Source organism: Puntigrus tetrazona, chromosome 3 (genome assembly GCF_018831695.1).
Source record: "Puntigrus tetrazona isolate hp1 chromosome 3, ASM1883169v1, whole genome shotgun sequence".
In the NCBI taxonomy this organism is placed as follows: domain Eukaryota; kingdom Metazoa; phylum Chordata; class Actinopteri; order Cypriniformes; family Cyprinidae; genus Puntigrus; species Puntigrus tetrazona.
Genome location: NC_056701.1, coordinates 9,269,704 through 9,292,546, shown reverse-complemented (window position 1 = coordinate 9,292,546; position 22,843 = coordinate 9,269,704). Strand labels below are relative to the sequence as shown.

The following is a 22,843-nucleotide window of genomic DNA, read 5'->3' as shown; positions in this document are numbered from 1 at the left end:
GCCAAGTTGTGTTTCGAATGCGTAGCGTCCCTTCACACAGTCTTTGTCTTCATTGTTTATGCTAATACAAAGTGATTGTTATCACATGAAAGCCTGGGGCTGTTGTTTTATGTTTCCCGCCTGATTTGGAAAACAGTGTCTGTGCACTCTAGCTTCCATTCATGGTGATTAGTGCTTTTTTTCCAGGAGGCACTAATACGTGGGAACCACTCTCAGTGGTTGTGTATAATGACAAAATCAATAGGGTGTTAAACTAAAAGTAATAAATTTTATGTTTGGTACGTGTATCTCTACAGATCAATGGTTGTAAGAAGCAGGAAACCGTTTCATATTTTTATCTGACCATGAAACTTTGCATTCTCTTCTGCAGCCATGTTTATTACTTAATGGTATGTGACCACTCCTTTACCTTAACTTAAAACAAAGAAGTCACAACCAAGTAAAGCTCTACCAACTGTACTAGTGTTTCCTCTTGGAAAACAGTTTTATATAGCTTGTTAGTGTTAAGTTTTCTTTACTTTGGTTATTTAATATGTGTAAGATGCTCTTGTTTTTGTGCCTTTAGGGCATAATCTACATATGTCAATCTCCCCACCATTAACCAAAGAATCTCATACCCCCAGGCAAGTTTTTATTGCTTGCCCACTAGCCAGGTATACTGGATGAAGCCTCATTGTACTTTAAACCTGAAATTTTAATGTAAACACACAACAGAGGTGGTGGAAACTGGCAGTTAAATCCTAACTGATTAATAATTGTTGAGGTGAACTGAAGCGTTTTAGAGGTATGGCAAAGCTAAAAATTATTGGTTTGTTTTTTGAAACTTTGGTGTATACATAAATCTCATAAAACTCTATAGAGTTTTCTAGACTCTATATATAAATATGGAAAGGTGGCCTTAAAATGCCTTGTGTGTTAGTGTTACGGTCTTTAATCATTACCCAGCACACTTTAAGCCAAGTTATAAAAACAGTGTTAGTAAATGTATAATGGTGTTAAATAGTGCTTTGTTCTTTCCTGCTCTACTCACTCCAGATTTTTTTCTAGATAACATATTTTGTTGACAGCGTTATGACATTTTATGTCTTAAAAAGCTAAATGTTATTGTATGTGTGTGAAGAGTAGTTCACATATAGTCTGTCGTGTTTGTGTCAGCAGGTGGTATTTTTCCTTTTTTATAAATAAGGAGGACAGTAAATGTCATGCCACACAACACAGTAATACAACCATCTGGAATGGCCAGCCACAAGAGAGTGGTCCAACCAGTCCTTGAGCTATGGGGACAGTAGTCCCACTCCAGCCCCCTCCCTAGAGATTCTGATGAAACCAGAGATCCAAAACAAGAGAAAGGAACCTTTATTCCTCCAGATACCAACTTGTAACCCAGCACCGCTAGAGAGACCAGAGAGAGTAGAAGGAGGAGGACTAGAGAAGAAAGGGCATATGAGAGTGAGGGAACAACAGAGAAAAGAGTGGATAATGGCACTTTTAGCAAACAGAGGCAAAGGTTGAACTAGACATAGTGAGGAGTACTGGTTGGACCTCGGAATTTCACAAGTATGCCACCAAAATTTTCAGGATGTGTTGAAATCTGGTCTCTGAGACAACCTTGGCAACATGTCTTCCACCTGTTCCTCTCCATGAAATGTTTTCCTTCTCTACAACGAGAGCTAATGTGCCTGGAGGAAGTTGATTATCCTATTTATTGTAGTATCCTTGTTGCAAAAGGGCTCTCTAGTGACTGTAATATTATGCGAATATGCCCCTTAGGACTGTAATTGTTACCAGCTCAGTTATAAGCCTGTTATGTTGACTGTTGTTCTACCAAGGGTCTGGTTTTGGCATATATTGAGCCCTAGTTCTTCTTGGGCTCCTGTGTCATTTCATGGTCCCCTGCACCAAGAGCTTCAGTGACTGGTGCAGTCCATGACAGATTACAGGAGTAATCCCTCTCTAACCTTCTCCAATGAGTGCTTCTTCACAATGGGCCACAGTCCAATGCTTCTTGGGCCACTCTCACAAGCTGGCATAGGGTTAACATCTGGAATGTTGAGGGTGTGCAATACAGGTGTGTAAAGCTCACCATATGATCCCTGTGACAAATGTATTTGGAACCTATGGTGGTGACGTCAATGGATAAAAGTCAGGGTATCTTGGGAAACACAGCAGAATGTTGTGTTGATTCAGTTATTAATTTCTGGCCCTGCTATGGACTGTCGCTCTTTAAATCCCGTATCTATAGGAAATGCAAGGGGTGGAATGACAGCACACTTGTTGTGAAGAGTCCAGGAATGTCACTCTAGGTGAAGAGTCAGGAAGCTCTGTTAAAGTGTCTCTAATCTCAAACCCCCAGTGTGGAGAGCGTGCAAGCAAGTGCAGCCACTGTGTGGGATAAAGTCTCGACTGAAGCAAAGAGATAATTAGGCAGATTGTGAGAGTGTCATTCAGAGAAGGTCCAGCTGGAAGAATAAGGCGGGGGTGGGGATGTGTGTTGGAGAAAGGGGGTTATGCTGGGGTGTAGAGGGACAGCTGGTGGATGTTGTGATGGTAATCCAGTGAAGTCAGACCCTTACAAAGGGGGAGCGGAGGGCCAGGTGCTGCCATTGAACGGCTTGCCACCCCATGCCGAGACAGACGGGCCTATGGAGGAGCGGAGCCGGCGGCCCACGGGCCTCCTAACACATGCTCACACACACGCAGCGAACTGATGTGGAGGTTCTCTATTGTCTGTGGTGGCTCTGCAAGCCCAGGCCGGTGTCACTCTCTGAGAACAAACAGTGAAGATTAAAGTGTGTGAGCAACAGAGTAGAGATGAGAATGAATTTAGACATCTATGTTTGCACTTTCCCATCCATTTGCTCAGAAAGGAAGTGGATACAGTGGGGCTCTGTCCATTATTGATGGTGTCGCCTTGACCCCAGTAGCAGAGTGAGTCTATAAATTGTAAGTGTTGTATTTTAGTGACCCATGGAAGCGCTCTGCCTCTTAAGAAATGATGTATGAGGACAGTTAGATGTGAAGCAGGCTCTGCAATCCCTGCTTTCTCTGAACTAACAACTGTAGCTTATTTACATAAAGTATTAAATTTAGCACAGAGCATTGATATCAAATGCCGTTCATCTACTATAAGAGTAGTATATCCCAATAGTTGTGGTTATGTTTTAAAGGGTTGGAACGCTGTTTGTTTACATTGAGTTTAGCACTCAAGAGATAAAGTTCCTTTCCCTTAACATATAGTGGATTAGTTTGGAATGCTTTCTAAGATTCCTCCTCTGCCACCACTCCATTCATTGCTGTTGTTTCCTCCAGCCCATTCAGGATATTGAAGGAATGTTTTAGCAAAACTATCAAAAATGACAGATATGGTAATGTCTGCTTGCTCTGTGGATTGAGACATCTACCTGAAAGTAAACAGACTGAAAAGCAAATGCTATGAGTTGATAGTGTTGGAGAGCAGTTGGGGTGTAATGTATGCCTTTATGGTTTGATGCCTCAAGCTGGGAGTCCTGGTTCCCAGGCCCTGTCACAGGAAGTGCTGACTCCTGACCCTTCTACTCTACTCACATCCTGTCTATCAAGACAGCTGAGGAGAGCTTATGATGTGTTCTTGCCCTCTCTCATTTTCTACATTTTTTTTAACCATATCAGATAACCCACCACCACATCACAAATCTGTTTTGTATGAGTGTGATTGGCTAGCAGGGGTCCAGAAAGTGGTAATCTACTTAAGCTCTTGATTCCAATATGTGCTAATCACTTTTATTGAATTCATTCCATTATGATCATACACACATATTGCAGCACTGGAGTAGGCCCAGCTGTGATAATGCAAGGAGGAAAGTTGCTGTTTGTTTGGGTGTTTATTGATAATGGGTAAGATAAGTGCAAGAACCAGAGAAGTTTATGGGTGGCGGAGCAGGAGATAAGAAGCATTCTTTGGCCTCTACCTGAGTATACTCTTTCACTCTTTATCAGGCTCTCTGGAGCTCTGTGTTTTCTGATCACAGCCACATTTAAGCTTTCTGTTTTCAAGTGTTTTCAAATGTGATGTAGAAATGAACTGGGAGTTCTTAGAGTTTCATCCCACCTATCTGCATGATTCATGATTTATAAGATAGAATAGAGTAGTTGGCAGCATTTTACAGGATGTTCGTCATGCTACAAAACAAGGAACCATCGAGTTCCCAGTGAGATTGCGTAAGTTGTACTGCAGAACACTTCAGGTTATAGCAAGAAGCTCTTTTGTAGTTTTGTGGCATTAGTTTCTTCCATCTCTAGTTTTCAAAGATTCTCCAGGCATATTAGTGTAGACACATATTACTGATAGTCTTCTGATTTGCAGAATCGGTAAGAAAAGACTACTTCTCTTGGAGTTCCAAGAGATCTGGATCAGTTTAGGTGCTGGGGTGTGGTTTTGTGGTGAAGTACAGCAAAGAATGCTTTGGAAGACCTCGAGTCTGGGGTGCATGCAATGTGGTTATGGTTGGCTTGTTAGCAATACCAGAAATTCTGGAGGGTTTTTTGTGAGCATTGAGCATAGTTACATTCTTTGCACTAGTTTGTTTGAAAAGCATAATATCTGATCTGAAAAACATACCTTGCCCTAAAGTAAGTGTTTTTAATAAGTTTTTGTTTGATTAGATACATGTTTAAGGGTTTAGCCTAGTCTTGAAAGACCATATTCATATTTTAGTCCATGTTTCCATTCCATTTATTATAATGATCTTACAGATAATTATGTGGCTAATGTAACAGCAGGGCAGAGAGTTGGTGAAGGAAGACAAAAATGGATGTTTCATGGATATCTACCCATCTACAATATTTCCATGAGTTGACAGGTGCTTCTTGTTGAAATGTTAAGTTTATCTGTTTATATTAGTCAGAGTTCATGCAAACTACACAAAACACTGGATAAAAATGAAACCCACTTTCACATGCCACAGGCATAATTTTGATTCCAATTTTAAAAATTTCCTTTACTTCCAGCAGTTATAGAAAGTTTATCGGGAAAGTCTGGAAGGTTGAGTTCCTGTGAAAGTTCTGTCCTCACAAACCCCCACCCTCTCAGCTCTCTCCTCAACCATGGGTTACTGTTGCCAGGCTACAGCAGAGGCCTGTTGGTTCGTTTGAGCACAGGCCTGAAAGCCCGGCTGTTTGGGCCACTGCTCCCCCGTCCTTAAACAATAGGGTTCTGACTACTTTAGCTCTTTTATTTGGCCCACAAAGTGCTCCCCTACCCCCACTTTGGTTCCTCTTTGAGAAGATGGGGAGCTGGGAGGGGGCAGTTGGGGGAGGGGGAACAGGCTCTAGTTGGCAGTTTGGTGTCAGTATGGGTTCTTCACAAAGGAATGGAGTGGCTATATGCCAGACACTGCCAAAGACTTTTTTCTGAGGGGACTTTCGGCATTTTGATACCCTGAAAGTTGCTTTAAACCTCAGATTTTCATTGTTTTCAAAGCAAACAAAACAGGGTTTAGTTTCAGTGACATTAATAGCAGATGACCTACACTCAACTGACTTCCTACTAAGGAAAGAGTTGACTTTGTGAAATACATGGTTATTGTCTTTCACCTCAGTGTGGGAAGGATGGCTTCAAGCACCCAGGAGATTGGAGTCCTGCTGGGAACTCTCTCATGCTTGGTGCCTCCTGGACCATGACTGACCAGATGAAGCTCTTTCAGGGAGAACAGTGTGTTTTTGCTTTTCGTCCACAGGTGTTGTGACCTTAGATGATTGTATGGTATTGTGGTAAAGAGAATAGTATCGAGTGACATTGCCACAATGACCCTGAGATCAGGAAAAACGGCATTGGGTTTCAAAAGCAAGCAGAGATGCCGGGGCTTCACATACATGAATCATTCCGGCAGCATCCAAAAGCCCCTGTGTGCATGAACATATAAGTTACAAAAGTCCTTGAGAATCCGAAAGGCTGTCAGGTTGCATGAAGTTCTTTTGATATGTCATGTAGATACACCTATACAATATTTCTGAATGAGGCCCTATCCATTGTTTCTCCAATCTGACATATTTTGTGGTTTCTCAGCATCCTCGGAGAAGAAGGTGTTTGTAAGTCACACAGTGTGTTTGAGTGTGCATGTGAGGTATTTGTGGAGATGCTTGAATGCATCAGTGCCCAGAGTTGTTTGTTTTTCACTTGTTAAGAGTCATTGCTTAATTGTCACCCTGTCTGACTGCTTCATTAACCTACTTTCAACAGTATCAAGGAAAGCATACTGTGACTGTGATGCTATACCTGTGCATGTGATCTAACAGCCTGCATTTATGTGTGTGTGTGTGTGTGTGTGTGTGTGTGTGTTTCATGCACATCTGTTTGGCGATTTACAGACAGAATAGTGCCATTGTTTTGAGTGTAATCCTTTAAAGAACCAGCAAGAAGGCAGACAGCCAAAGCAGTGCTGACAGATGTGAACAGTTGTTTAGTGCTATTTGCAGCTGGCGTGAACCATCATTGGTGTTGTGACATTGGGGGATTATTGTTTTTGCCCTCTTTCTACCTCAGCCATGTCTACTCCGATATTACCAAGGGGCCGGAAATCAGTCTTGGTATATTTGACTCAATAGTCATGCTGAGTAACATCCCACACCTGGCTAATGGCGGAACGGCCTTATGACACTCGAAATTGTCCAAATTATTCTTTGTAGAACATCCTCACTCACAGTGAAGTTCCTGCCAGGTTGAAGGTCCTTTACAATGAGTTATTTTTCACTTTGAAAGTTCTGATAGAACTCTTGGCTGTATGTTTTTAGACGACTGATATGCACAGCCAAGGCCCAGACAAAAGAATGTGTGTTTTGGCTGCAGAACACCGTGTGAGGACAAATATCCTAACCTCCCCCTGCTGCTACTTGACCAATATCTACACATTCTCACACACTTTCACCAAGGTTTTCACAATGCAATAAGTATGGAACTCCAGCACGGATACACACACACACACACACACACACACACACACACACAGAGGGAATGAGTTCCAAAACTCACATACACATGCATGTTATCATGTTTTGCAAGGCCAGAGGCTCCCTTTCTTTGTGTGGAAATAGCACTTGTCAACACATCTTCAATTCTTCATAGTCCAGTAACTCTCTGAAATCCCACGAGCAGTTCCTCTGTGCTTGTGCCCATTGTTATCTATCCAAATATGTATATTTTTTTAATCACTTGCTGACCACACTTTTTGTGACAAAGGGTATGTAAAAATAGCCCAGTTAAAAGGTGTACACCAGAATGTGACCATCAAACATTCCTAACTGCTCATGTACACATACACATGAACTCATTCAGCGCTTCTCAAACCATAGACAGGAGAACAACAGGTTGTAAAGTAGGCCGTGTCTAGGCAATTTTCAGCATTTAAAAGCCCCTTTTCCCAGAATGTCTATTTTTTAAGGGCTTGAGTATCAGACTGCATGCTAGTTGAACCTTGATGCAGGTCTCCTCCCCATCTCCTCAAAACTCTTTTTGTGCCGCAACTCCTAGTTTCATTTTTTTCGTGACCCCCGAGATTCCAGACATAGTTAATTTGCCTCTAAATAAACCCAGCCAAGCCATGACAAATAGCCAAGGGGATGAAGGGTAGGGGGTGATTGGTGGGGTGTCAGGCTTGCTCGGTCGTCTGTGAGGTTGCCACAGCAACAGGGATCTGGGATTCAGAAAGAGTGTGAGTGTTTTCAGAGCAGGAGACGAGGGATTACAGGAAATATGACATGACATGACTCTGCGTACCGGACTCTTCCCCCATTCCACCCTCCAAAAGACATTCTCTCCCTAACAGACGCCCCCGACCCGCCCCCCACTACACTGCCTGACATTATCATCACAATCAGACTGCTGACCTCTGACATTTGACCTCCCAGCATGTGAAGGGTTCATAGGGAAAAGCAGTGTGCTGCATTGGTGGCTTCAGGAGATGGTTTTCATGAAGAATTTTCTCATTGCTGCTCTGTTTCTTACTTGCTACAGGAAAAAAAACAGCAACAACTCCCCACAGACATGCAGTCTTAACTTTTTTCAATACATCCAGCTACATGAAATTTCATAACAGACATGATTAAATATGTTTTTGATATATCATCCTTCGGTTTGGTCCAGTAGGCCCCTTTCACTTCAAATGTTCAAACAAAATAATAATAATAATAATATAAAAAAAAAACACAGCCAAGAAATAAACTCTTATCAGGTCAACAGTATTACTATTAAACAGACATGGTTAAAGAACATGATTGAAACGAGCAAAAAATTTTCACCACCTTCACCCTCAAACATGTAATTCTATCCTTAACATAACAGTTTCTGTTCAGTATTGGATATAAATATTTTTAATCATAAAATTGGGATTGTTGAAGCTAGCAACTTGAGCTTAAGCGTGGCTGTCTTATATCTGTTTTTTGGTTCCAACTCTAGAATAGTATAATAGTCCCATGTGAAACATTTCTGTAGGTGTGTCTTCCAAACAGCAGAACACTGTGGCGTCATACTCTATTGTCTCGCTGGGTAGAAAAACAGTTGTCACCACAGTTATGAGTTTCACTGGTTTTGATAAAGCACTTAAATGGACCGTACAGTTCCTAAAAGGCTAGCAGGCTCTCGCTGTAGTGCAGCAGAGGTCTTAAATAGCACCCCCTATAGGCCAAGCCCTCATTTGAAGCCCTCTCTGAGGTCGGAGAGAAACTGCTTCAAATAAGTGTGGGGGAGGAGACACCAGCCACAAAAGAGGCAAAACAACAAAGGGACAGATAGCTTGGTGTAAAAAAGTGGTCATCCTGTAACAGAAAGAGGAGGAAAAGCCATTGTTGTCTCTGCCCAGGGGTTGTTTTACAGTGAAAAGAGAGAGAGGGCCTGAGGGGGGACACAGGGAGAACAGACCATCCCAGTGCTTGTCATCAGCTTCAAACAGTGTTTTTGATGTGGGAGTTCATCCTGTGGCGGGTCTCCCTGTGTGGGTGTAGGGTTACCCAACACACACTGGCTTCTCAAGTCTAGCTTACCAAAGGCCCCAGAACCCATGAGAGAGACTGCCTTTATTAAGAAAAAATTGTTTATTTTGTTGTACCTGTTCAGTTTCAGGTTCCACTCAAATGTCCATCAAGATAACCGTCCTGCACTGAAAAGCATAGAATTAGAGCAGAAAGAACTGTATTCAACTGCCACAAAGTGGCTTGACCACCATCTCATACCTATGGTTTGTTGTCTCCTGTCTTTTGAGTGGTCTCCATTGTGAAGTTAACACACTGAACATTGTATACAGTTTGCAAGGTCTCCTGGGTAAACACAGGTTGTTCTGCCATTCCATCATTGCTTTACTTTTGAATGCAGTGGAGAGATTGGAAAATCAGTAATAATCCTGGAATGCAAACTGGCATGAAGAGAAGCATGCTTTCCGGATTAGAATTCCAGTAGGCCGTGGAAAGTGTGCTCTGCTGTTATAGTCAAGGCAAGCATATATGCAACAGCTGGTTGATAGCATGAAATTTTGTATTTTTATGCCTGTGATTTTGTGTGTGCGTGTTATCACCCTCTCACTAACTTTATTATAATAAGACATTTAATATTCAGTGGTTAGATGTTCTGAGCATGAGTTGGTTGAAATACTTGACCTGGGCTGTTGATAAAAATTTGTCTCACTAAAAGGCTTTTACATTCTGATGTTCATGTTTTAAATTTGTGCCCCTTGTCAGATGCCGGCCTGGTTATATTGGTTTGCTCTGTCAGCATCTGGACCCCTGTCATCGCTCACCTTGTCTAAACGGAGCAGCTTGCAAGAGCCAGGTGGCTAACACAATCCCACAGTACACCTGTGTGTGCCAGCGGGGGTTCAGAGGTAAGGTTGAGTGCAATCAAGATGATACAGTTTGCGGAAAAGCAGTTTGTGAATAACGCTTCTTGTGTTTGCAGGTCAGGACTGTTCCTTGATTGATGCATGTGCCACAAATCCCTGCGCCAATGGTGCCCGTTGCACTAATTGGAATAATCACTACAACTGCTCATGCCCACCTGGGTATCAGGGCAAGAACTGTCGCAATGATATTGATGAATGCCGCAAACCCGGAAAGTGCCTTAACAGTGGCATCTGCATGAACACACATGGTTCATTTCGCTGTGAGTGCCTTGCTGGGTACAGCGGGAGGACATGTGAGGTGCCCACCCAGCCCTGCGCCCCCTCACAGTGTCTCAATGGGGGCACCTGTCATCAGACCGGTGACCACACCTACGAGTGTGCTTGCTTGCCAGGTACGAACAAAAATTATACAGGCATTCATGTAGACACACACCCTTTATCATATTCCCATACACATTCTTATCCGTCGTATTCGGGGGTTTCCCAAAGCCTCTGGACTTTCCAGGCAGTGATACCTCATGCTTGGCTATAAATAGCTCAGGCTGAGTGAGAGAAGGATACACGGCAGAATGAGTGAGCGAGACAGTCAAAGCGTGGAAGAAAGAAAGCTGCTGTGGTAGGAATTTACTTTATGGCCTTTCTGCTCCCCTCTGGGGAGCAAGCAGGAAATGTCTCTTGCCAAAGAGGAAGTCATTGAAACCGTGAGAGATTATAAAACAAGCAAACATGGCAGGGAGTATGGCCCTCTAGAGCAGAGCTCTGTCAGGTCCTGGCTTTGCCGCTGTGGGAACCACCGTGAGAATATGTAAACACTTAACACCCACTGAACCTTTTTACTGCTCACTTTACTCTGTACATCAATTTATCAATAGTTGTGGAGCAGGACTTAGTGAAAGTTATTAGGTGTGTTGGGAAAGTGAGGAATAGAACAGACCTCCCTGTTTCCTGTGTCATATCATTTCATTTCTCCACCTAGGCTTCAGGGGACACAACTGCGAGGAGAATGTAGATGACTGCCCTGGAAACAAGTGCATGAATGGTGGGAAATGCGTAGATGGTGTCAACACGTACAATTGTCAGTGTCTGCCTGAGTGGACAGGTAAATACACACCTTTTTCTTTATGTTTACTTTTAATTTTCTAATTAAATAACTTTTAACATTGGTCTTTGTGTCCTTAGGCCAGTATTGTGCTGAGGATGTCAACGAGTGTCTCATGCAGCCCAATGCTTGTCACAATGGTGGTACATGCTTTAACACTATTGGAGGACATACCTGTGTATGTGTCAATGGCTGGACTGGAGATGACTGCAGTGAGAACATTGACGACTGTGCTATGGCTGTCTGCTTCAACGGGGCCACGTGTCATGACCGTGTAGCCTCCTTTTTCTGCGAGTGCCCAGTGGGCAAAACTGGTACGAATGGCTTCACCATCACTCTTTATTTTTAGGTTTTGTCCATTGTCCTCAGAGTCACATTCTGCTGTCCCTGCAGGTCTGCTCTGTCATCTTGATGATGCTTGTGTCAGTAACCCCTGCAATGAGGGGGCAGTGTGTGACACTAACCCTCTGAACGGCCGCGCCATCTGCACCTGCCCTGCTGGCTTTGTTGGTGGAGCCTGCAACCAAGACATGGATGAATGTTCCATTGGTAAATTTATTGCATTGTGAATGCCTCCCTCTCTCATTGACTTTTTCTGTCTCTTCCCATTTTAGTCTTTCTCAGTAGAGTATTAACTCACTCCTCTTTTTCTTTTGTGTGACAGGTGCCAACCCTTGTGAGCATTTTGGGAAGTGTGTAAACACAGAGGGCTCATTTCAGTGCCAATGTGGACGGGGCTACACCGGTCCTCGCTGTGAGATTGATATCAATGAGTGTCTGTCCATGCCCTGCCAAAATGATGCTACCTGCCTGGACCGCATCGGCGAGTTCACATGCATCTGTATGCCTGGTATGTCAGTGAACTTGACCTTGACCTACTCAAAAACGTTAAATCTGCTTCTAATTAATGTGGACTTCCAGACTGTATGACTGTGTAGACCTACTTAAGAAAACATGCAAAGGCGAGAGAAGGTTTTGTTATGTAATGTTTTACCACACAGTGGTCATTTGAGGAGCAATTAATTAAAATGTAAAAGCTCCACATGGGTAACTCAGAAAAACCACAGACCAATATTTACTTTGTGTCTTCAGCACACGTTCGGCAAAAACTAGTACCTTGCACAACATGCATCTTTGGGTTTTTTGGGGAACTATACAAATCAGTGCTGGGAGCGGGGTGTATTGGGCAATCTGGGAGAGAGGGGGAGGAGTGTGCAGTGAATTATAATGAGATCTTGAGTGGTGGGAATGGAGTGGAACAATGGGGCCCCTCTGTGCTCCGTTCCTCGCCCTTCGCACATAGAGAGAGAGCAAACTTTTTCCCAGCAATCTCATCCCCTCCCCCCACTTCTGCTCGTACCCCTTTCAATTCGGCAGACACCTCTTCTTCCCCACCCTCCTCATCATCGCCGACTTGGCCCTGGCTCACGTGGAGGGGCCAATTCTTTCTGATTCCATGCCGCCGTCAGTGCTATGGCCCCGGCCCACACTCTGTTTCACCTGAATGGGGTGACACACAAGAGCAGCACTCTGCTGATTATAGAACATGCGTGTTCTCAATGGAGAGATGACCACAGGGCATCCTGCGGACAGTAGGGTGTGGTACTCTTAGTCAAAGCAGGGGCCCCAGTTTGCATAGATTGAGCAATTCTCCATTTCCTCAGCAACATGAACTTGCTCTAGGGTGCAATGTAGCAGAACAGCTTGGTGTACGTCTGAGGGCCCCTGTGTTGTGAGAAACTGCAGTTTGAGATGCATTGAGGGTTAGAGTTATGTTTCACTCTGGCTGTCTCTCTACCAGGCTATCAGGGGAAGTTCTGTGAGGTGGATGTCGACGAATGTGAGAGTAACCCCTGCGTAAATGATGGCATCTGCCGAGACATGGTCAATGGCTTCACCTGCACCTGTCAGCCAGGTAAGAAACATGCAATTTTCACAGCACTACCAGATCAATGGCATGCATCAAAAGGATCCAGAAAGTTTACTTGTGTGGTCACTTAATATACAATGTTGTTTCTTGTAATATCAGGCCAAACCCAACTTGGTCCCCTAGCCTGATAGAGTTTTTGCGTAATTATTCATTAGAGTGAGGTCTCGAGCGCTATGCAACTGCGTGCCCAAACAAAGACACCATTGTGGCCCCTCTACACAAGCACCCCTCCTCTCTTCAACTTGTCCATAGAGAAGGGACAGCAGTCTCACCCGTCTCCCTCTGCATAGAGGTTGTGGGGGGGAACAGCAGCCCTGCTAATGAGATTCTTTTCCATGTCTGCAATTTACATCTGGGGCAGACAACCCCACACCCCCCATTTAGCTATTGAGCCGGTAGCGTTTGTGCAAGGAGAGAGGGAGGGCCGCTGGCCTCGAAGAAAACAATTCTAGCATCTCCCCCTCTAACCTTCTGCCCTAGGCATCAAAATAGATCCCATCATAACACTGTTAATCAACACAACACCCTCTAAAGATGCAGAAATGAACATTTCTGTGGGGCCCCAGTCTTTTTTATGTACTTACTAGCACGTTTTCCCAGACAAGGGATAACAGTCAGCACTTAAGGCCTGCTGCCCCCTTAGTGCCTACACAACTGCTCATTTTCCAGATAATTTCATTTTAATCACTGCAAAAATGTGAAGAACTTGATTAATGTCTGGAAATATATAATAGGCCAGTTAATATTTAGACATAGTTCTCGAAAATTGTCCACACACACAGATTAGATCTAGAATATTATTGATAAAAACATTTACAAATGTAGTACAGGCTAGACTGTGATTGTTGAATGGATTCAGAGAATAAAAACCCAGGATAACTCCAGTATTCGCTTCAAATATCAACAGTCTGGAGGAGAATGAAGCCACAGTTTATGTTAATAATGAAATACACCGCTAAGATTATAAATTCAAATGGAGATTCAGCGAACCTTCTATTGAAATCTCAATTTCACTGTAGCTTCAAATAAGCCAAGGTGCAGACATTTCCAACTAGACTGAGCTCTACTGCCCCCAAAAGCTGAACCTAATGACCTGACTAGTGTGTGGAGCTCACCTCTTCTGCCTCAGACTGACCTCTAACCCCTATGTTTGCCTGTCCCAGGGTTTACTGGCACCATGTGTCAGATCGACATTGATGAGTGCGCTAGCACTCCCTGCCAAAATGGAGCCAAGTGCATTGACCGTCCCAATGGGTATGAATGCCGCTGCGCTGAAGGTAAGCTGATAAATGAGGATGTTTTTCTTGATTTTGTCTGCCTGCTGTGCAAAAGCTTTGTGGAGCCCTTCAGGGTTCAAAGTCAAAATCATCATCGCTGACTAGATCCATACACCTGAATATAGTGATCTCAGGGTCAAAAGCTTCTTGTTTCTATGATCATCTTGCTGGACAGGCTGGCGAAAAGCCCCAAATCCCCCTCCTTTGCCCTACAGACCCCAATGTCACAGGGTCACCAAGGCCAGCAGCTGCTGACGAGGGGGGTTATGCTCGGTCATCACCCCGACATCTGTTCATCCTTAACCCACAATGCATACCCACACAGCACCGTATGGCACAACCAAAGCTCCCAGCATTCACTTTTGCGTAGTTGTGCCTGTAGGAATGGCCTGTAGGGTTTCTGGTTTTCTGGTTTTTATTTATCCAACAAATAAGCATGAACTGAAATGTGAGTGTTTTGGGCTGAAGGTACAGTACTTACTGCGTGTGTGTCACTAGGCTTTCAGAAAGCGCAGACATGGAGTTTGTGTATTGTCTGAAGCAGCCTGCTGTTTGGTATTCTCCGTGCTCCAGTTCCCCTCTGCTGAGCTGTCCCGTTAGCTGGGACGTAGGGTATTGTCCTGCTGCTTGAGGGGACAAAAGCAGGTCTGTGAGGCCTGTGAAGGGCTCTCTCTCTCTCTCTCTCTCTCTCTCTATCTCACCACCACAGCCCAGCCCTGCCCTGCTCCTCACAAGGCCACTGCCTTGACAGCCTGTCGGCATGGAAACCACGGGAACAGAGACTCCAAACTGTAGAACCTTTCACAAGAGAGAGAAAGAAGGAAACGGAGGTAGCAGACAGAAAAGAGAAAAAACTGAGACCAGGGAAAGAGCAGAGACATTTTCAGACCAAAAAAGCTAGGGGGGAGCAGTCAAGGGGGCGCTGGTAAAGAAGGATAAAGGGTACAAGCGAAACCAAGGAAGTATTTACAGCCCAGACAAAAACACAAATAAAGGGCAGTGAATCACTCATGCAGACTTTGTGAGCAGACAGTAAGAATATGGAAATAGTAGGAATGAGGACAATGCCGTTTTCGTCTCAATTGCTTGTGCAGTAATGGTCCGCAGAAGGGAAATTGTTCCTGACAGGCAAGAACCACAAACACAGGAACCTGTAGAGCAGCAGAGACTTTATGCAAATCTGATACCTCTCCATTCTCCGCTAAGCCCTTGAGATGTTGGGCTTACAGTAAAGTACCTTTCTCTGCTGTTTCACACCTTCACTTCTCCTCTTTGTCTTCAGGTTTTGAGGGAAGGCTGTGCGAGAGTAACATTGATAACTGCAAGCCTGACCCGTGCCACCATGGCACTTGCATAGATGGCATTGCCAGTTACACTTGTAACTGTGAGCCGGGCTACACTGGCTACCGCTGTGAGAACCAGCTCAACGAGTGCCACAGCAATCCCTGCCAGAATGGTGGCAAATGTGTGGACCTAGTCAACAAGTATATCTGCCAGTGTCAACATGGCACCTCAGGTGAGGGAGGATGTATCAATAAATCAACAGTATTTGTTACATTCAGGTTTTTGTCTTTTACATTAAAGAAGGGTTTTTGCTTCTCACACAGGTACTAACTGTGAAATCAACTTTGACGATTGTGCTAGCAACCCTTGTGACTATGGAATCTGCAAAGATGGCATAAATCGCTACGAATGTGTCTGTAAACCTGGCTTTACTGGTGAGACAGGGAGCGATCTCCACCCCAAAATTTTTTCATTCAAATTAGAGCAAGTTCTCAAATTCAGGGATAAACCTCACTGTAAACTTCTCTTCCTTTCAGGGCCTCAATGTAAAGATGAGATTGACGAGTGCCAGTCTAATCCCTGTCGCAATGGAGGAACCTGCGTAGATGATGAGAATGGCTTCCATTGCCAGTGCCCTGAAGGCTTCCATGACCCTTACTGTTATTCACAAGTAGACGAATGTGCCAGCAGCCCATGTTTGCATGGGGCCTGCAGGGATGATCCTAACGGGTATAGTTCCATAACTAATGTTTAAAATCAGCAGGAATATAATTAACAAAGACTTGGTTTGAGTCTGACTCTTGTTCTCATTGCTCCAGCAGCTATCGATGCGATTGTGAGCCTGGATGGGTGGGTAAGAACTGTGACCTAGACCGGAATGATTGCCTGCCTAGCCCCTGCCAGAATGCAGGGACCTGTTTCGACCAGCTCAATGGCTTTACTTGCAAGTGTCGGCAAGGCTTTAGAGGTGAGATATACATTACGTTAGCACAGTATGTATATTACAATAATAACAAAAACAGATTTCATTACACATTGTTCTACCAAAAAGAACAGACCGTCCTCTCATATCTAATTCAACCTCTACCACTGAAATGGTGTAATGTTTCCCTAATAAAGCATTAAAACTCCTCCTACTGCAAGTTCTTAAAAATGCCACTCCTCTTGCCAAAAGCTACATTCTGATAGCTGTCTCCCATCCTCAGGTAACTTATGTCAGGTAAACATCAACGAGTGTGCCTCTAGCCCATGTCTAAATCGGGGTACCTGTATGGATGGAGTCGGCAGTTTCACATGCCTCTGTGAGCCACCTTATAGTGGACCCACCTGTGCAGAACTGCTCACACCTTGCACTCCCAATCCTTGTGCCAATCATGGTTCCTGTATGCACACACCTGACTACCAAGGCTACCAGTGTAACTGCCAACCTGGATGGCAGGGTAAGTCCCTAAACACATTCTGATTCAAGAGAATACGAATTGAGTTGAACTGAGAATGTCTAAGTTCAAAGGTCCTTCCCTCCACAGGTCAGTTCTGTACCATTGACATAAATGAATGCACATCTAACCCCTGTAAAAACCGTGGGACTTGTACCAATACTTCGGGTGGCTATGTGTGCTCCTGCCGTGCTGGCTACACTGGACCCAACTGTGAAACCGATATTAACGACTGCTCACCAAGTGAGTCAGACTAAATATAAACCAGGTTTTTATTGCTGGTCTCACAAATGATATAGTCCAACTTTGGCACTGTTGGCGTGATCTAATGGTGGTTTCTGGTTTTGTCAGACCCCTGTCTGAATGGAGGATCCTGTGCGGACGGAGTAAACTCATTCCGCTGCAGCTGTCTGCCAGGTTTCAAAGGGGCTCGCTGTGCTACCGAGGTAAACGAGTGTCAGAGCGCCCCCTGCAAGAACGGAGGCACTTGCACAGACTACGTCAACAGCTACACTTGTACTTGCAAACCTGGCTTCACAGGCCTGCTCTGTGAGACCAACATACCAGACTGCACTGAAAGGTAAGTCTGTGAAGTCACTCATACCTCATAAAAGAAATATGTAGCCAGTAGTAGCTTATAAACAAATAATCTCCTTGTTTTAGCTCCTGTTTTAATGGAGGCACCTGCACTGACGGGATCAACGGCTTCAAATGTAACTGTCGATCAGGATTCACTGGAGATTACTGCCAGTATGAGGTGAACGAGTGTGACTCTCAGCCATGCCTTAATGGAGGAGTTTGTCAAGATGCCCTCGAGTCATATCGCTGCTCATGCCCTAAAGGCTACGCTGGCCCACGTTGCCAGGTATTAATTAATTTTAGATCACACCATAACCTAAACATTGCTTGCAATTTTTCCTAAAAACTTGCATATATATTTTTTTATTTATATATTTATTTTAAATACACTCTTTTTTTATCTCTCTTTAGTATCCAGTTGATTGGTGCAGGCCTACTAACCCATGCAAGAATGGTGGTCGCTGCAGGCAGAAAGATGCCTCCTTCACATGTGACTGTTTGGGAGGCTGGTCAGGTCGTTATTGTGACATCCCAGGAGTGTCTTGTGAAGTTGCTGCCAGAAAGAGAGGTATATAACTTTGCAAAAGACTTTATTTTATAAATAGTTTATCTTCTCCTTGATAACAGTCAAAACTCTCTCACACAGGACTCCAAACGGATGAACTTTGCCACCACGGTGGACACTGTGTCAATACTGGCAACACACACTACTGCAAATGTCCTGCAGATTACACAGGCAGCTACTGTGAGTCCCAGTTTGATCACTGTGAGGATAAACCTTGCCTCAATGGTGCCACCTGTAGGAGCTACATGGGAGGATTCACCTGCGATGTGAGTCATCTTACCCCTGCTACAAATAGCATATATTGTTATTCACATTAGCATTAATTCTAATTATCTAAAGAATATAAAGAACTAAAGATATTTCATAACTGATATTGAACTAAATGCTTTTTCTTTAGTGCATGCCTGGTTATGAGGGAAACAACTGTGAGAGGGAGGTCAATGAGTGTCAGTCTCACCCATGTCAGAATGGAGGAACCTGCATTGATTTGGTGGGACATTACATCTGCTCCTGCCCTCCAGGCACACTAGGTAAGAATTTTTGTCTAAAAATCACGGTAAATAAATACATGACTTCCGTAAAAATTCAAAGAATCAAGTCTTTCAGCCTCAGTTGCAAGAATCAAAATATACAAAACCATTCAAAGCTTTAGGATCAGTAAAATTATTTGTTTTACGAAAGCACAGTAAAAATCAGTAATGTTGTTCCACGTTAAAATAAGTATTTGTAAATGTAAATTATTCCCTTTTTTTATAAGCCATTATAATGTGTTGATTTGATGTTCAGTAAACATTTCTTATTATCAATGTTGAAAACTGTTTTGCTGAGTATTATTTTGCAAGAATAATATTTATTTACGATTCTATGAAGAATTTTTTTAAACATTATACATTACTGTCATTTTTGGTCAATTTAATACACCCTTAATGAAAGTATTAATTTCTTTCAAAACGAAAATCTTACTGACCCCTTACCTTTAAATGGTAGTGTACTTAGACAAAGGTTGGAATAAAGGTCAACGTAATATTTTTATTATGATCCTTTAGGGGTCCTCTGCGAGATAAATGAGGATGACTGTACAACTCCTTCATGGCCTCGTGGGATGCCTAAGTGTCAAAATAATGGCACCTGTGTGGACAGGGTTGGAGGGTACAGATGTAACTGCCCTCCTGGCTTCACTGGAGAACGCTGTGAGGGAGACATTAATGAATGCCTTTCCAACCCCTGCAACCCCTCCAACAGCCTGGATTGCATACAGCTGCCCAATGATTACCAGTGTGTGTGCAAACCCGGCTTCACAGGTAAGGGATGTCTAACAACTGAAAAAATGTGTCTGTGATTTACATACACTGAACAACACTGAACTGTGTCCCTAAAAAAAACTCACTTCATTGTGTCTTAGGACGAGGCTGTCAGAATAGGTTCAGTGTGTGTGAGTCTCAGCCCTGTAAGAACGGAGGAGTATGCTCCTTGTCCGGCAGCTCACCACTGGGATACACTTGCACCTGTCAGCTTGTGAGTATCAAGACCTTACATCATTATGGTCTTCTTGTTTTCTTCCTGTTAAACGTCCAAAGCAACTACTTAACTCCTCCTTGTCTCTTTCTAAAGGGATATGCAGGTGCTAACTGCGAGAGGAGCATGAACTGCAAAGAGCTGCCTTGCTATAATGGTGGCAGCTGTACTCTCACCTCACGAGGGGCACGTTGCACCTGTAGCCAGGGTTTTGGTGGGCCGCTGTGTCAGCACCGCAGCAATGAGGGCTGCTCCTCTAAACCTTGCCGCAATGGAGGCTTGTGTACAGAAGAAACCAGCTTCCCTTTTTTCCACTGCCAGTGCATCAATGGCTGGAAAGGCATGCAATGTGAGCAGGAAGCCAGGTTGCTGCCACTTCCTCCTCCTTGCCCTATTCCTGAATGTCATGGCAAGGCCAAGGACGATGTGTGTGATAAAGAGTGCAATTCGTTCGCCTGCCAGTGGGATGGAGGGGACTGCTCTCTGGCTGTGAATCCCTGGGCACACTGCTCGGACCCTCGCTGCTGGCGGCTCTTCAACAATAGTCAGTGCGATGAGTTCTGCAACAATGCAGAGTGCCTTTATGATAACTTTGACTGCAAGAACAAAGAGAAAGTCTGCAAGTAAGTCTTGTACTAAACTTTGATCATACTTAACAGAACTGTTGGTCACATGTACTTAGATCAAAAATAAAAGTACTTATTGTGTACAGGTAAGGTTTGGTGGTTTGAGTAGGTTTAAGGTTAGGGTCATCATATAGGTATTTTTTAAGAACTATTAGTACAAACATGTACACAATAAGTACATTGTACTAAATTATTCAAATTAAAATGCAAGTACATGGTAGTTGAAGCCATCTACAATATAAAGGTGGACCAGGCTGTTTATGATGGTCTTTCATTAACACACTCTCTCTTCCCTCAGCCCCATCTATGAGACGTACTGTACAGACCATTATGCAGATGGGCTCTGCGATCAAGGCTGCAATACTGAAGAATGTGGCTGGGATGGACTGGATTGTGCAGAGAAGATTCCTGAAAACCTTGCAGAAGACGTCCTGGTTATTGTAGTTCTGCTGCCTCCCGAGGAGCTGCTAAGGACACAGACTGCTTTCTTACAGAAACTAAGTGCAATACTGCGCACCACACTGCGTTTCTGTCTCGATCAAAATGGGGAATACATGATCCGACCCTATAAACGTGAGACACGCATTAAACGGGAGCTTCAACCTCAGCACGAGGTCATTGGGTAAGTTGTTGTAACTGAAGTAATCAAAATGATGCTCTTTCGCCTCAAATTCGAGTTTCTTGAACTTGGAGCATTGTTTGGAAGTAGCATCTTAGTGAATGGTGCTTCATGCATCGCTACAATATTGACAATGCCAAACATTTTCCCACAAAATAAAAAAAATTTCACTAATGAGGAATGTGCCTTAAATACTCTTGTTCTTCTGCAGGTCTATTGTATACTTGGAAATAGACAACAGGCTCTGCTCCCAGGGTTCAGATGACTGTTTCCGCAATGCTAACAGCGCTGCAGAATACCTAGGTGCTTTGTCTGCTAGGGAGATGTTAAATTTCCCATACCCCCTGAAAGAAGTGCGCAGTAAGTATCCACACTTACACAAACTTAATTGTCCTACTTGCATAGTTCTGTGTATTTGATAATCATACTAATCGTCTCCAATTCTCTTTCAGTTAAAAAAAGAGAAATAATTGATGAAATTACTGAATGGGGTAAGCTACTGCTAGTAGGGGTAGCTTCTCTCTTCTTGTTGGTTATCTTGATGGTGGGCATGTTGATTGCCCGACGCAAACGTGAACACAGCACACTCTGGTTCCCGGAGGGCTTCTTCCTCAAGAAGGAAACAAGCAGTAACAAAAACCGCAGAGAACCTGTAGGCCAAGATTCACTGGGCATGAAGTGAGTCTTTCATGCATTATTAGGGCTTTTAAAATAACTACTGTCAGTATAGTTCATTGAAATATCCCTTTCAAAAAGACTAATTAGCATTCACTCTCTTTGCAGACACATGCCAAAGACAGTGGAAGAGTCTCTATTGGCAGATCACAGTGACCAGTGGATAGACACAGATTGCCCAGAGGCAAAACGACTTAAGGTGACCATTTATCATTTCTCTTACAATGCCTATACATATAAATTATTGAAACACTATGATCTTAACATTGGCTTTTTATGTATAGGTGGAAGAGCCCAGTATTCTGTCAGATGGTGAGGAAGCAGTTGACAGCAGACAGTGGACACAGCACCATTTGGCAGCAGCAGATATCCGCATGCCACCTTCTATGGCTTTAACACCTCCGCAAGGAGAATTTGATAGCGATTGCATGGATGTCAATGTCCGAGGCCCTGGTACGATATGTTTTGCTGTCTACTCTTACTCCTCTGTTCAGTGGCCTTGCAAAGATAAAGTTTAGTTCCAATAATAGCAAATGTATTCAAAACATTTACAAACATTGTCATTTTCTATAGATGGCTTCACACCCCTGATGCTGGCATCCTTCTGTGGAGGTGGGCTAGAGCCAGAGGTGACTGAAGATGATGATTCAGAAGAATGTTCTGCCAACATCATATCCGACCTCATTTACCAGGGAGCATCGCTTGCAGCTCAGACCGACCGCACTGGAGAGACGGCTCTGCACCTGGCTGCACGCTATGCCCGAGCTGATGCAGCTAAACGACTCCTGGATGCTGGGGCTGATGCGAACGCACAGGATAACACAGGCCGCACACCTCTGCATGCAGCTGTAGCAGCTGATGCCCAGGGGGTTTTCCAGGTAAAGTCACCTACAACCAATTAAATGTGTTTTAATAATCTGATTTACTTATATACAGTGTCAGTGCTGATGTGCCCATATTCTCGCCTCTGCAGATTCTGATCAGAAACCGTGCCACAGACCTGGATGCACGCATGTACGATGGCTCCACTGCTCTGATCCTTGCAGCCCGTCTGGCAGTAGAAGGCATGGTGGAAGAGTTGATCACCTGCCATGCTGATGTCAATGCTGTTGATGAAATCGGTAAATGCAACAGAAAATAAAAAGGATAGACTTAATGCAACCTTACAGCAGGAGCAGGATTTCTGATGGTTTCATTCTCTCTCCACAGGAAAGTCAGCTTTGCACTGGGCAGCAGCAGTCAACAATGTTGAAGCAACAGTTGCCTTGTTGAAGAACGGTGCCAACAAAGATATGCAGGACCTTAAGGTATGCGATCATATACTTTTCTGTGTTTAAAGAGATTTATGTAGTTTACTCATGTTGTTAATTTTTAC

General features: G+C 43.8%; 1 protein-coding gene across 2 annotated transcripts in view; it reads left to right on the top strand.

The window, feature by feature from the left end:
- The window catches only part of notch3 (notch receptor 3), a 29,077-nt gene that overhangs the window by 2,303 nt on the left and 3,931 nt on the right, over positions 1 to 22,843 (top strand). The window contains exons 3-32 of one of the 2 annotated variants that reach the window (XM_043229924.1): positions 9,703 to 9,845; positions 9,920 to 10,255; positions 10,840 to 10,962; positions 11,043 to 11,276; positions 11,356 to 11,511; positions 11,627 to 11,812; positions 12,764 to 12,877; positions 14,056 to 14,169; positions 15,452 to 15,685; positions 15,777 to 15,887; positions 15,990 to 16,182; positions 16,275 to 16,420; positions 16,659 to 16,892; positions 16,980 to 17,132; positions 17,241 to 17,469; positions 17,553 to 17,754; positions 17,880 to 18,036; positions 18,115 to 18,299; positions 18,431 to 18,563; positions 19,080 to 19,334; positions 19,436 to 19,548; positions 19,645 to 20,171; positions 20,473 to 20,796; positions 21,005 to 21,153; positions 21,246 to 21,471; positions 21,577 to 21,667; positions 21,753 to 21,921; positions 22,042 to 22,346; positions 22,442 to 22,589; positions 22,678 to 22,775. In XM_043229924.1, coding sequence (XP_043085859.1) covers positions 9,703 to 9,845; positions 9,920 to 10,255; positions 10,840 to 10,962; positions 11,043 to 11,276; positions 11,356 to 11,511; positions 11,627 to 11,812; positions 12,764 to 12,877; positions 14,056 to 14,169; positions 15,452 to 15,685; positions 15,777 to 15,887; positions 15,990 to 16,182; positions 16,275 to 16,420; positions 16,659 to 16,892; positions 16,980 to 17,132; positions 17,241 to 17,469; positions 17,553 to 17,754; positions 17,880 to 18,036; positions 18,115 to 18,299; positions 18,431 to 18,563; positions 19,080 to 19,334; positions 19,436 to 19,548; positions 19,645 to 20,171; positions 20,473 to 20,796; positions 21,005 to 21,153; positions 21,246 to 21,471; positions 21,577 to 21,667; positions 21,753 to 21,921; positions 22,042 to 22,346; positions 22,442 to 22,589; positions 22,678 to 22,775 — 5,788 coding nt within the window. Of the gene's footprint in view, positions 1 to 9,702; positions 9,846 to 9,919; positions 10,256 to 10,839; positions 10,963 to 11,042; positions 11,277 to 11,355; positions 11,512 to 11,626; positions 11,813 to 12,763; positions 12,878 to 14,055; positions 14,170 to 15,451; positions 15,686 to 15,776; positions 15,888 to 15,989; positions 16,183 to 16,271; positions 16,421 to 16,658; positions 16,893 to 16,979; positions 17,133 to 17,240; positions 17,470 to 17,552; positions 17,755 to 17,879; positions 18,037 to 18,114; positions 18,300 to 18,430; positions 18,564 to 19,079; positions 19,335 to 19,435; positions 19,549 to 19,644; positions 20,172 to 20,472; positions 20,797 to 21,004; positions 21,154 to 21,245; positions 21,472 to 21,576; positions 21,668 to 21,752; positions 21,922 to 22,041; positions 22,347 to 22,441; positions 22,590 to 22,677; positions 22,776 to 22,843 lie in introns of both variants that reach the window. The other variant, XM_043229915.1, reaches the window with a different exon arrangement.